The following is a 13,085-nucleotide window of genomic DNA, read 5'->3' as shown; positions in this document are numbered from 1 at the left end:
TTCAGGCGGTCCCACGGTTTAAATACCTTATCTGGGATAAACTACTGTTTCTCAGAGAAAGTAAAGTTAAATTGACTTTACTAGTCTTTTTAAATTCCTAGACCCAGCACACCCTATCTTAAATAGTGATGGAAGGGGTTACATAGTATCCCCTATGTCTAGAAACTCATGTAGCAGTCCAATGTTACCCTTTCCTCTCGATGGCTGGTGGCAGTAGTTTTACAACAAACTACCATGATTTTTCCCAAACGCGAACACCGGTAGCGTTAAATTGCAGGAACCATGTTTTTTAAGATGACGACCTTCGTTTGTTTAAACGGGTCCCGGTGTTCTTTTTTGCCATTTCTTTTTGGAAAGGTCCTTCTAGAGTTTGTCTCTGCGCGCCAAACTAGGTTTGGTCCCTTTGTTCCTACGCCTTTGGAGGGCTTCAGGACTGAAGAGCCCTTCTGGCGCCTGAGTGTCTGGGGTGGGCAGGAAGTGAGGGAGGTGCCTGAAATTCCCTGTGCTTGGTCTCCTAGTAGACCCAAATGCACTCTGGCGTGATTGGCTGGCTGACTGTCCGGCAAGGACAGCCACCCTGCTGGGTGAGTGGCAGCTAGGCTGGAATGAAAGGGAGAAAACTGTTTAAAAGGCAAGTCTCTTGGACTGGAAAGCAGTCGACCACTGGAACGAAAGAACCAAAGACGAGCTGATTGGTTTGCCCGGTGAAGCCCTGCTGCAGGTCCGAATTGCCAAGTTCACCTCGACAGAGAAGCCCCTTCAAGGACGACTTATTCCTCTGAGTTGGTGGGAGCAATCAACTCGTAAGCCACCTGGATACTGTTGTCTGAACTCGTTGGGATTAACCAGGGGGAAGGACACCAGCTTGTGTGCTTGAATTACAGCTACTCGAACTGAAGTGACTCCATTTTGTCAGCGTTTTCCAACGATGCAGTGCAAGTGTCCCCTGACGTCCTCCCTTTTGTCCCCGCGACTGAGGCTCAGGAACAGTGAGATCTGCAGGAACTGCCAGGAACAGACTACTTCAGCTGCATCTTATTCTTCATATTAAGGTACTGTGCCAACCCGATTGAGAGAACTTACCTCTCACTGTGAAAGTTCGCAGAACTTTCCCAACTTACAGGCCTAACCAGCTTGTGACCCAACATATGATTCTTTTTCGTACTAACTACTTCTGAGGACTTTGGCAAAGACTTTACCGTTTACTTCAAGAACTGCTCTTTCCTATCCAAGACACTATCCCATTGACTTTGGCCCAGGCCTATTGAACTGAATCGCGTCCTTTAGTGAACTAAAACTATTTGCACTGCCTAAGAATGTATTTGTGATCTATTCCGCCAACTTGTGCCTTTTTACTCCCATTGAAAGTAACTGAAATGCCATTTTGCTCCTATTTCAGTGGAGCCTAATTTGTTCAGAAACCTATGGGTTTGGTATTGAAGTGTGTTTGTGTATAATATTAAGTTGCCTCCTTCTAGTGAATGTGTTCTAAATGATTGTGTAATAAATTAATAAATGTCTTTACCAAGAAAACTTGAGTGTGTCTACTTGAACCACTGTGATTGTAGGACCTCTGTGTAAGGTCCTCATACTGCTCAAATTCCCTCTTGAGATAAGCCTGTCTGCTCAGCTCGCTACCACAAACTGTATAGTACAGACTTTTACCAAAGGTTGGTTTTTGCTTACACCTGTAGTCCTAATTGTATGTGGTGGTCCCAGAGGGTACTGCATGCAGTTCTGAATCGTGCCAAAAGACAAAAGGTTTGGCACGCAGAGTAAAATCTTAAGAAGGACCTTCCTGTCAAGAAATGGCGAAAAAAGACCAGGGCCATTTTGACGAAATGGGCACCCATGGGTGCCTTACTGTGGCTGCGAACGCAGTCTGCAGTAAAAACACACAATGGTAGTAAAAAGAAACCGCTGCCACCAGCCATTAATTGTAGGAAGGGTAACATAAAAAATGTTACCTGAGAAACTAGACTGGATACTAAGTAACCCCTCCAGCACCCTATGCTAAGATAGTGTGTGCTGGGTCTAGAAAGTTACAAATTGTATGTAGTCAGTTTCACTTCACTGCTCTTGGAAACAGTAGTTTCACCAAGAGAAGGTATTTAAACCGTGGGGAAATCTAAGAGACTTCCCTGTGCCACTGCACTGAACGTGCTGTGTGACACAATGTAAAGATGATTCCTATGGAGTCAGACTCCAAGTAAAAAAAACAGACATTTAATCACATTAAAATTACATGAGAGATGAAAAGTCCTAAAGCCCAGCAAAAGAGCTGGGGGTCTCTAGGGTAGAAGGGAATTGGCACATTTCTGAGAATTCTCTCTAACACCTTCAACAGGCCAATCTGACCATCAAAGCAAGTAAATGTCAAGTTGGTCATAGCAAAGTGGTCTACCTTGGTCATGAGGTATGAGGGGAGATCAAGCCCTTACCCAGCAAAGTACAGGCTGTATATGACTGGGCCACTCCCAACTACTCAAACTCAAGTAAGAGCCTTCCTAGGACTTACTGGGTATTACTGGAACTTCATTGAGAACTATGGGACCATAGCGTTCCCCTGAATACCATATCCTCTTCCAAGTACCCTAAAATGTTCAGGTGGAATGAGGACTGTGAAAGAGCCATCCAGGGGCTGAAAGATGCCCTCTGTAAAGCTTGAGTGCTGAGAGCTCCAGATTACACTCTGGCTTTCCTAGTCCAAACTGATGCTTCCAACACAGGGATAGGAGCGGTCTTGAGCCAGTTTTATACAAAGGCAGGGTACACCCCATCTGTTTTTATTAGTCGGAAATTAAGATCGGGCAATCATTGAATATTTTTTTTTCTTCTTTTTTGTGGGTCCTAAAGAAACTCAGACCATACCTCTATGGAACTACTTTCAAGATTCAAACTGACCACCAACCCTTAACGTGGTTGGTGCAGATGAAAGGAGAACATCCAAAATTGCTCAGTTGGTCCAAAAGCCTACAAAGCTTTGACTACACTATTGAGCACAGGTCTGGTACCCAACCTACGAATGCTGATGGTCTCTCCAGAAAGTATGACCGACTGGATCAAGACATCCATCCAAAAGTGGATTAGATCCTCCTGTTCATAGTCTGGGTGGGACAAGTGTTGGGGAGATTTATCCTTTTTATGCTTCATCCTCTCTCCTAGTGAGACTCCCAGCACTTTTTGCTGGACTTGTCAACCTTTTTCTTTCAATCCTGAATGAGTGGGCCTTTTTCCACTCATTCATTCTTGTGGGCTCTGTCTTTTGGAACTCTATTCCTTCTATCCTACCTGTACTATGGAGTCTGCCTGCTCCATAGCTCTTAAAGGCATCTGTGTTTTACTACTGCAGAACGCAACTCCTTATGGACAGTGTTGCTGGGGACCCTTACGGTACTCCTTTGAGATTCGTTTCTATATCCTCCAGTAACTAAAGTTCTTTGGTATCTCTCCAAAAACTCAATGGTCTGAGGGATTGGCACACACCACCTTATGCCAAAGGGTTGAGTGCCAAAGGGATACGTAGTATCCCCTTATCTGCTCTTATGACTTTTTAGTCGCATAGACCATTGCCTAGTTATGGCTGGTGGCACTGGACGTGTTCTACCAACTATTGTGATTTTTTTTTCTTCTTTTTTTTCTCCCTACCGCAGGCTGTCCAAGGACTTGGTAGTGCACAATAGGGAAACACGAGTACCAACTTGGGGCCTCCCTTCTTTTTTTCGTTATTACCAGTGTTGTTGTTGGCCCTTCTACCATTCTGGGAGGGGGAGGTCATTGTGTGTGTGTTTTGCCTTTGGTGGGAACCCTTGGGGATCCCCGCCTAGGCTCCAGTGTGTCTGGGCAGACAGGAAGTGGGTTAGGAGTTTTCCACCCCCTGTCCTTTGTCGGCTGGAGTGCCTGAATGGGACCAGCTCCCACTAGGGGTCTGGCTGTCCTGATTGGACAGCCAAATGCCCCTTTCTGTAAGCTGCTGAGGAAGATTGTAGAGGAGTCAGTGCTTGAACTGTATAAAAGGTGAGGTTCCTGGAGTGAAAGATGAAGTAACTGAAGATGACCAGAGACCCCTACAGACCCTTTGCAATTCTGTCAAGTGACCACTGCTGCCCTGACCCTGTTTTCTGTGCAACACAGGAACTCCGAAGAGGACTCCTCCTGCCCTTTAACTGGTGGGAATAACCAGTCCCAAGATTAACTTTGATTTGAGCCTTCTTCCTAGCTCCTGTGAGTGTTCAGAGCTGCAGAACCCAAATACCAGGACACCTGATGCCCATTGCGTGGAAATGTTGCATTCACCCACATCTTTGCTGAACCTTCAAGGACACTCCAGAGACACAATCCAGCTCAGCCACACCCCCCTCTTCAGAGTGTGGGGACTGCAGAAACCGAAGAAGATTGACTGGGCAAATCACATCCTTTGTTTGTGCCAGAGGGCCCCCCTTGAGACTGCTGCTGAAAGATCCTGTCCATTGTCCTGCTTTTCGTGTCCAGACCAAGGAATCCGGAATTCGGGCCCAGCACTGTAACATCGCAGAGCATCCACCACAAACGTTTTCTTCAAACCTAAGGTACTGTGGGGAAAAGGGTATTGCTTGACTTATTACAGAAAGTCACTCTAGAGCGTTGGAGTGCACGTAGAGGTGTCCAGGGCAGCCCCCTCTTACCTCTGACTCAAGCCGCTGCTTGAGTCCCTTTAGCGGGTCCTTTAACAGGGTCTCCAACTTTGCTTAAGTCTGCTTGTCTTCTTTCCTAGCGACTAGAAAGTATCTGCAGAAACATTTGACTGCTGCTTTTCAAGACTTTAAGCCTCTCCGAACTGAGTTTTAGCTAGTGTTGTGTTTTGGACTTGCTGTGCAGTGAAACTGCCTCTAGAACCTGATGCTCTTCTAGGAAAACACTAACAAACTGTTTTCCTTCTCAGAAATCACTATCTTATGTGTATGATGACTAAATGCTATTACTGTATTTCTTTGTTGGTGTGTGTTATTACCGATAGTAGTGTATACCTGCCAAACTCATGTAGCAATTGTGCGCGTTCAGCAACTACCAACTAAGAAGCAGCCTTTTGAAAATATTGTAAAGTATGCCTATACATGTTGGTTTTTGAAAATATTGTAATGTATGCCTATACATGTTGGTTTATTGTGTTAAGTATTTAACAGTGACTTTTGTGTAAATACAATCTGTATTTTAATATAAATGTATGTGTAAGTGTTTCTTTGATGGGCAGTACTAACTAGGTTTCGTGTACTTACTTACAGCTCACATCTTCCTCTTAACATGTGCCTGAATGCTCTGCCACTCTACCAGGGTCTCTGAGTAGTACAGACTGATACTAAGAGTTGGGGGAATCTACAAAACATGGGCTAGCTTACTAAAGTCTTACCTCCAAGTGGGACTTTAGGAAAACTCCCCTAACAATAGTTTCCCAATACTGACATTCGGAATGACTCGTCAGTTTCCCCATTAGAAATTAGCAAAAAAGCCCGGGAAGTGAATCTGAAGGCTTGACATCACTATATAGTCAGGACAGGTCAAAAACAAACAGCAAAACGTTTGGGGGGGAAGGGGCCATAAAATATGAAGGGGAAAGTTGGTTAAAAGAGAACTTTCTCAGCGATGGAACCATGAGGGTATTCTCCCCATTGGCAGCGGCTGACCCAATCCCCATCCTGTGCGGAGTTCCTCAGGGTTCGTGTGTCTCCTCAACTCTGTACAACATATTTACCAAGCCCCTTTTCGATGATCTGGACCTTCTCGGTATCACCTACACCAACTATGCAGATGATACCCAGATTCTCCTCCAACTTTCCGGGGATTATAGTAAGGATTTGGCCTTTGTGAACAGCGTGTATGTCATCGTCCAGGCATGGATGCCAACCCACGGTCTATGCCTGAACGATGATAAAACAGAGCTTATCATCCTGGGGACGCGTTCTAACCTTAAAAAACTTAGCCAGGACTACAACCCATTCGAAATTGATGGCAATATCATCAGAGTGTCAAAGATGTGAAGACACTTGGATTCTATCTGGATGCCACCCTTTCTTTCAACTAACAGGTGAAGTCCTTGGCATCGGCTACCGCTTACACTTGTAAGCTTATCAGAGCAGGCAAGCACTTTCTCTCTGGCAACAACTGCCTCATCTTAGCGAGAGCACTAATCCTCTCAAGGCTCGACTATTGTAATGCCCTCTACATTGGAGCTAATAAATCCATCACCCACCAAATTCAAATCCTACAAAACAATGCCCTGCGAGCCGCCCTCAGTATCTCTAAAAGATCGCATATTTCAAAGATCAGACGCCAAAATAACTGGCTGTCCACCCAAAGCAAAATCCACCCAAAAGTAGTGTCCTTGGTTCACAAAGTCCTAAACAATGCCACGTTATCTCACCAATAGACTCACAAAAAGAAACCATATGCGCCCAGCTAGAACCGCAAATGCCAATAGCCTTATCATTCCAAGATTTAGGCTAACTAAGGCGGGGGCTAGTAGCTTCCAGGTTCAAGCGGCCCAATTATGGAACTCCCTGCCAAACCCTCTACGTGAGGAACAGCCCTTTCTGAAATTTAGAACCAACTACATTAACCTGTTGAGGTCTGCCAATGATTAGCCCATTGGTGCTCTCTTTGATCCTATGAACCTCCCCACTCTGCCCACCTGGCCGAGGAGAGAATTTCCATTCAGTACCTGTACATATACTGTCCCTACTATACTTGGTAACCATTTCTGCCTCTTTGTAAATTTAATTGCCTACTTCCTGTGATATCTGTATTTTGTATTCTGTGCTCTGTATGTAACCTATGCTACCCTGTAACTTAAGCTTTGCATTTTCTTTACTGCTGCGCCCGGTTACCTTCGGGTCTGCCGTGCATTACAAGTGAATAAAACAAACTTTACAAAAAGTAAGGTCTAGGATGACTAACCAATTTTTTGTGGATTACCGTCTAATGATCGCAAAAAATGACCCACTGAGAAATTACTGAATTTCTTTTGGTCTAATTGTTTTAAAATAATGCAGAGGAATACCCCCCACCCCCTACCTTAACCTATCCGCTTACTCCAGCCCCATCTATTTTGAATAAAAATGAACAAAAATCCCTAACGAATTCGAGCAAAATAAATTTGTAATTTCTCATTGGGTATTTTTGTATTATATCATTTCTGCAGATACTGTTCTTTGTGTCTATTAGTGGATGTTGCTTATCCTTTCCTCATAATATGGTTTATTATCACATCTCATGGTAGCTTTGTAATCTGTTGGCTATATCTGAAAGGCTGCCACTTGACAGGATCTTTCAAGTACAGTAGTTTGACGTTTCATGTTTGAATCACTTTGCTATTATGCCTCCATGTTTTCAAATTACTCTAACCGGTCCATGAGCCACTCCTGGTTCAGATTAGGAAACCAAAGTATGCGCTGTTACAGAAGACCGCAACATCTGCAGATTATATTAGCATATGGTCTCTGCCATCGGTATACTTGCTTCTAAATGTTCATGCAGCCTGTAATAGTGCATAAACTCTACTCTGAAGTATTGGATGAAAAGTGTTTCTTAACATGTTCTTTTTTTTTTTAGGCATCTATGGAATCGGGTGGGACTAAGAATGCTGCTCTGATGATAAAGAAAGCTCAAACTATGCCCAAACCTCAGTGGCATCCTCCGTGGAAACTCTACAGAGTAAGTTTACAAACTCCTATTGGTGAACATTGAACTAGAGCACTGTTTTACAGTACATTCATTGACATAGTGACGTTGAATGTTCCATAGGAATGTCTGAATTCACAAATTCTAGTTCATCCTTATCAGTATTGTGCAAGCATCATATTCCACTACATTCAAGTGCACATCTTCAAATATCTGCATTGTCGGACTGTTCCCCTCCATACCGTGCCATTCATCTCAAATTGATCACCAGTGCACACCACATCATCTCCAATACTTCTTCATTGACTGTCTGAAGTGTCTATATGGAACCTGAGTTGAATTAATGTGTGAATCTGACTATTTTAAAGGTGATCAATGTGAGATTTTGGAGCTCCGCATTCTCAGCATTGGTTTGATGTGCTTCATGATTTTGATTTGTGCCCCAATTCAAGAGGATGCAGAGTCTATTCCTTATCCCAGGGCTTTAACAAGGAATATAAATACCGTCCCAAAAGTGACCCCTGCACCCGCAACCCCTAGACTTCTCTCGATCAGACCAAGCACAGAAAGACATTTCCCCACTCCATGGTAAATAGAAATGTGCATAGTGTTGATTTAGTGATGCACTCTTTGTAAAGAAAATAATGTTTTAGGCCTAATAAATAACTTATCCATGGTGTCTATGTTGAATTAAGAGTGCGCTCTGTGTCACATTTAACCATTCAGTACTCTCAAATACGTATAGGCTTTAATGCCCAGTCACCTACCTTGATCAAGTTTGGCTAAAATGTAGTATCTTTTTCCCGATCGCTGTCGTAGGCCTCTCAGAATAGCCCACAAGGTTGATTCTGAAAATCTATCTTTAACACTGTTTGTAAAAAAAAAAAAAAAGATGGTTGTTAGGGAGATTTATCATTTTTATGCTTAATCCCCTCTCCTAGTGTGACCTCCAACACTTTTTGATGGACTTCTGGACCTTTTTCTTTAAATCCTGAATGAGAGGAGCCCGTTTCCACTCATTCATTATTGTGGGCTCTGTCTTTTGGAACTCTATTCTTTGTATTTTACCTGTGCTATGAAGTCTGTCTACTCCTTAACTCTTGAAGGCATCTGTATTTTACTATTGGAGCACCAATGGGCATTACTAATGGGCAGTGTTGCTGGGGACCCCCAGGGTCCTCCTTTGAGATTCTTTTTCTATAGCCTCAAGTAACTCCTGTGGTTAAGGATAGAGAGCTGCTTGGTACCTCTCCTGAACCCAGTGACCTAGGCCCCTTTAAGACAAGGTGGCAATACTTTGAGATGAATGGGGATGCAGACGTTACTCAAACATCAATAATCAAACCGACTCAGGAAGTTGGCAAAACGGTGCGGTTTTATTTGCAATTGTCTAAAACAGGAAGTTACAACTGACATCAATGGACGTTTGCTCGATTTCTCTCGGGGAATTTCATAAAACCCAACTTTTTATAACAAACTTGTCATAAGCAATGTCATACTATGTGGCTGTTAGGCAGAGTTTGTATGCTGTAACATCTGGGACCACTACACACAACTAGGACTACAGGTGGTGTAAGCAAAACCAACCTTTGGTACAAGTCTGTACCACACAGTTTTTGGTAGTGAGCTGAGCAGCCAGGCTCATCTCAAGAGGGAATGTGAGCTTGTAAGGGTGTTACACAAAGGTCTACAATGACTAGTATTCAGATACACTTGTACTCAAGGTTTCTTGGTAAAAACACTTAATTTATTACACAATCATTTATAAAGCATTCACTAAATGAGGCAACCAATATCACACAAAATATATACTACAAAACTGATTACTAAGCAGTGGAGCGCCCTTGAAGTAGGAGCAAAAAGGCATAAGTTAATGAAACAAATATTAGTTACTCTAAAACAGTGCAAATAGTTTGAGTTCACCAGAGGAGTTGATTCAATGCAATAGGTTGGCCAAAGTCAATGGGCTAGTGTCATGTGTAAGTAAAAACAGTTCTGGTATTTAATACAGAAAAGTCTTTGCCACAGTTTTTAGAAGTAGTTCAGAGAAGAAAGGTTCATTTGTCGGGTCACAAGCTGACTAGCCCTGCAAGTTGCCAAAGTTCCACAAACTTTGGCAGTGAGAGGTAAGTTCTCTCGGTTGGGTTTGACAGTACCTTATATTGAAGAAAAAGATGCAGCTGAAGACTTCTGTTCCTGGAAGTTCCTGCAGATCTCGCTGTTCCTGAGCCTCAGTCATGGGGACAAGAGTGAGGATGTCAGGGGACTCCTGCACAGGTACGGGTCACAAAGCTGTCAAATTGGCAAATCTTCGATTCCGGTTGCTGTTATTCAAGCACACAAGCTGGTGTCCTTCCCCCTGGTTAATCCTTACCAGCTCCAAGAATGGTATCCAGGTGGCTTACGAGTTGATTGGTACTATCAACTCGAAGGAAGTCGTCCTTGAAGGGCTTCTCTGTCGAGATGAACGTGGCGATTCAAACCTGCAGCAGGGCTCCACTGGGCAAACCAATGGTCCAGTAGTTGCAGCAGCTGTCCTCTTCCAGCTCGTCTTCGGTTCCTTTGTTCCAGTGGTCGACTCTCCTTTCAGGCCAAGAGACTTGCCATTTAAAAAGGTTTCTCCCATTCATTCCAGGCTAGCTGCCACTCAACCAGCAGGGTGGTTGTTCTTGCCGGGCAGTCAGCCAGCCAATCACGCCAGAGTGCGTTTGGGTCTCCTAGGAGACTAAGCACAGGGAGTCTTGGGTACCTCCCTCACTTCCTGCCCACCCCAGACACTTGGGCACCATAGACAGTCTTCAGTCCTGAAGCCCGCCAAAGGCATAGAAACAAAGGGACCAAACCCAGTGTGGCACGCAGAGACAAACTCTAGAAGGACCTTTCCAAAAAGAAATGGCAAAAAAAGACCGGGCCCGTTTAAACAAAGGAGTCTTAGGCACCATCTTAAAAAAATATGGCTCCCGCGTTTTAATGCTACCAGTGTTCGCGATCGGGAAAAATCATGGTAGTTCGTTGTAAAACCGCTGCCACCAGCCATTTCACTAGGAAAGGGTAGCATTTGACTGCTACATGAGTTTCTAGACACAGGAGATATTAGGTAACCCCTCCAGCACTCTATTGTAAGATATTGAGTGCTGGGTTTAGGAATTTAAAAAGACTAGTAAAGTCAATTTAACTTCACATTCTCTGGGAAACAGTAGTTTATCCCAGATACGGTATTTAAACCTTGGGAAAGCCTAGAACGGCTTCCCTGTGTTACTGCACTGAGGGTGCTGTGTAACACACATGAAAATATGATGCATATGGAGTTGTCTAAAACTCCATAATCAAAGAACACGGGAGTAAAACATACATCAAAATACATGAGAGAGTGGGGAAAAAAAAGCTCACTCTTTCTCCAGGTAAACAAATCAAGTCCTCAAGATCCAGCAAAGTTGCTGGGGGGTCTCTAAAGTGATGGGAATTAGCACATTTATGAGAATTCTCCCCAACACTTGTCCCCCCCCCGCCCCAGACTAAGGGACAGGTGGATTTAATCCACCCTGGATGAATCTCCTTACTCCAGTCAGTCATGCATTTTGGTGATTACACCCTGACCTGTGTTCAATGGTAAAATCAAATCCCTGTAGGCTGATCATATTAACAATTTAGGATTTTCCCCTTTCATCTGCCTTAACCATCTCAAGGGTTGGTGGTCAGTCTGAATCACAAAAGTAGGTCCATACAAGTATGGTCTAAACTTCTTCAGAGACCACAAAATGGCAAAACACTCTTGTTCTATGGTTGACCACCTTGTCTTGGGTTCCTTCAGCTTCCTGCTGATGAATCAGATTGGGTGTTCCCTACCTTTCTCATCCAGCTGACAGATCTACCTGTATTGGAAGCATCTGTTTGCACAATGAAGGTTTGGCTGTAGTCCGGAGCTTTTAAGGCTGTAGCTTGACAAAGGGCTTTCGTAAGGCCTTCAAATTCCTTTGTGCACTCCTCATTCCACCTGACCTTGGGGAATTTGGGTGCGGAGACCACATTCAAGGGAGAAGCTATGGACTCGTAGTTCTCTATGAAGTTCCTATAATAACAATAACCAGTGAGGCGTAAGGAGGATCTCACTTGGGTTTGAGTAGTTTGGGTGGCCCATTCTTGTACAGCTTGTACTTTTCTAGGTAATGGACTGATTTCACCTCCTCCTACCTCATGTCCAAGGTAGAACACTTTGCTCTGACCAATTTGACATTTACTTGCCTTTATGGTCAGATGGGCCTGCTCTCAAGAGCCTGCAAAACAATATCCTAAGTGGTCAACATGTTCTTTCCAAGTAGGGCTGAACACTGCAATGTCATCCAAGTATGCCACACAGAGGTCCTCCATCCCATTAAGAACCTGATTAACCATCCTTTGGAATGTTGCAGGTGCATTCTTTAATCCAAAAGGCATTACCTTAAACTGGTAGAGGCCTGCTGGGGTTGAAAATGCAGTTTTCCCCTTGGCACGGTCTGTCAGCTATTTGCCCACTAACCTGACGTTAGGTCAAATGTACTGAGGTACTTGGCTGAACCAAGTTTGTCATTGTCCTTGGTAAAGGATGGGCAGCAGTCTTTGTGACTGCATTTGGAGCTCTATTTATTTATTTGGATTTATAAAGCGCCCAGCGGCCCGGAGGCATCGTGGCGCTGTTACAGGATATTCACTTAGTGCATGTTATACAGGGTATACCTTCGGTGCAGGTTATAACATTGTTGCAGGAGCAGATGTATACAGCAGTATATGCCATTGTAGAGAAGGTGTTACGGGTTACAGAGGGAAAGTTTTAGAGATAATGCATGACATGAGATGGTCTAGTTGAACAGCTTTGTTTTTAGAGCTTTCCTAAAAGTTGTCAGGGATTCTTCTTTTCTTAGACTGAGTGGGAGCGAGTTCCAAGCTTTATGGGCTAGAGCCGCCTGCTTTAGCTCTGTTGAATGCAGGGACTGACAGTTGGTGTGCATATTGGTCATGTTTCAGTCTGTGGGCTGCTGATTGGTGTATTCTTTCCAATAGGTAAGCTGGGGCAGACTGGCTGATGCATCTGTGTGTGATGGTGAGGGCTTTGAATATTATGCGTTCTTTGACCGGGAGCCAATGAGCATCTTTCCGTGCCTGGGAGATGTGCTCTCTCTTGGGTATACTAAGTGCGGCTCTGAGGGCACTGTTTTGTGCGATTTGTAATTTGTTGATGTTGTTATTGGAGGTGCCTAGAAGTAGAATGTTGCAGTAGTCAAGTTTTGCACAAGTTGTGGCCCTTGCGATGTTGAGGCATTTTTTATGAGTACACACATAATCTCAACTCCTTGGATCCTGCCTTTGGCACTAGCACAACTGGACTAGACCATGGACTTTTAAATGGCTCTATTACCCCGCGATCAAGCATCTTGTTGACCTCTTCCTTTATGTGG

General features: G+C 44.0%; 1 protein-coding gene across 3 annotated transcripts in view; it reads left to right on the top strand.

Moving 5' to 3' along the window:
- Nucleotides 1-13,085, top strand: part of PLRG1 (pleiotropic regulator 1) — a 427,106-nt gene that overhangs the window by 167,660 nt on the left and 246,361 nt on the right. For all 3 annotated transcript variants that reach the window (XM_069631306.1, XM_069631305.1, XM_069631307.1), the window contains one exon: nt 7,585-7,686. In XM_069631306.1, the coding sequence (XP_069487407.1) occupies nt 7,585-7,686 (102 nt within the window). The remainder of the gene's footprint in view (nt 1-7,584; nt 7,687-13,085) is intronic.

The sequence above is a fragment of the Ambystoma mexicanum genome, chromosome 6q (genome assembly GCF_040938575.1).
Source record: "Ambystoma mexicanum isolate Mex_15411 chromosome 6q, UKY_AmexF1_1, whole genome shotgun sequence".
Classification (NCBI taxonomy): Eukaryota; Metazoa; Chordata; class Amphibia; order Caudata; family Ambystomatidae; genus Ambystoma; species Ambystoma mexicanum.
This window is presented reverse-complemented; position numbering and strand designations above follow the sequence as displayed.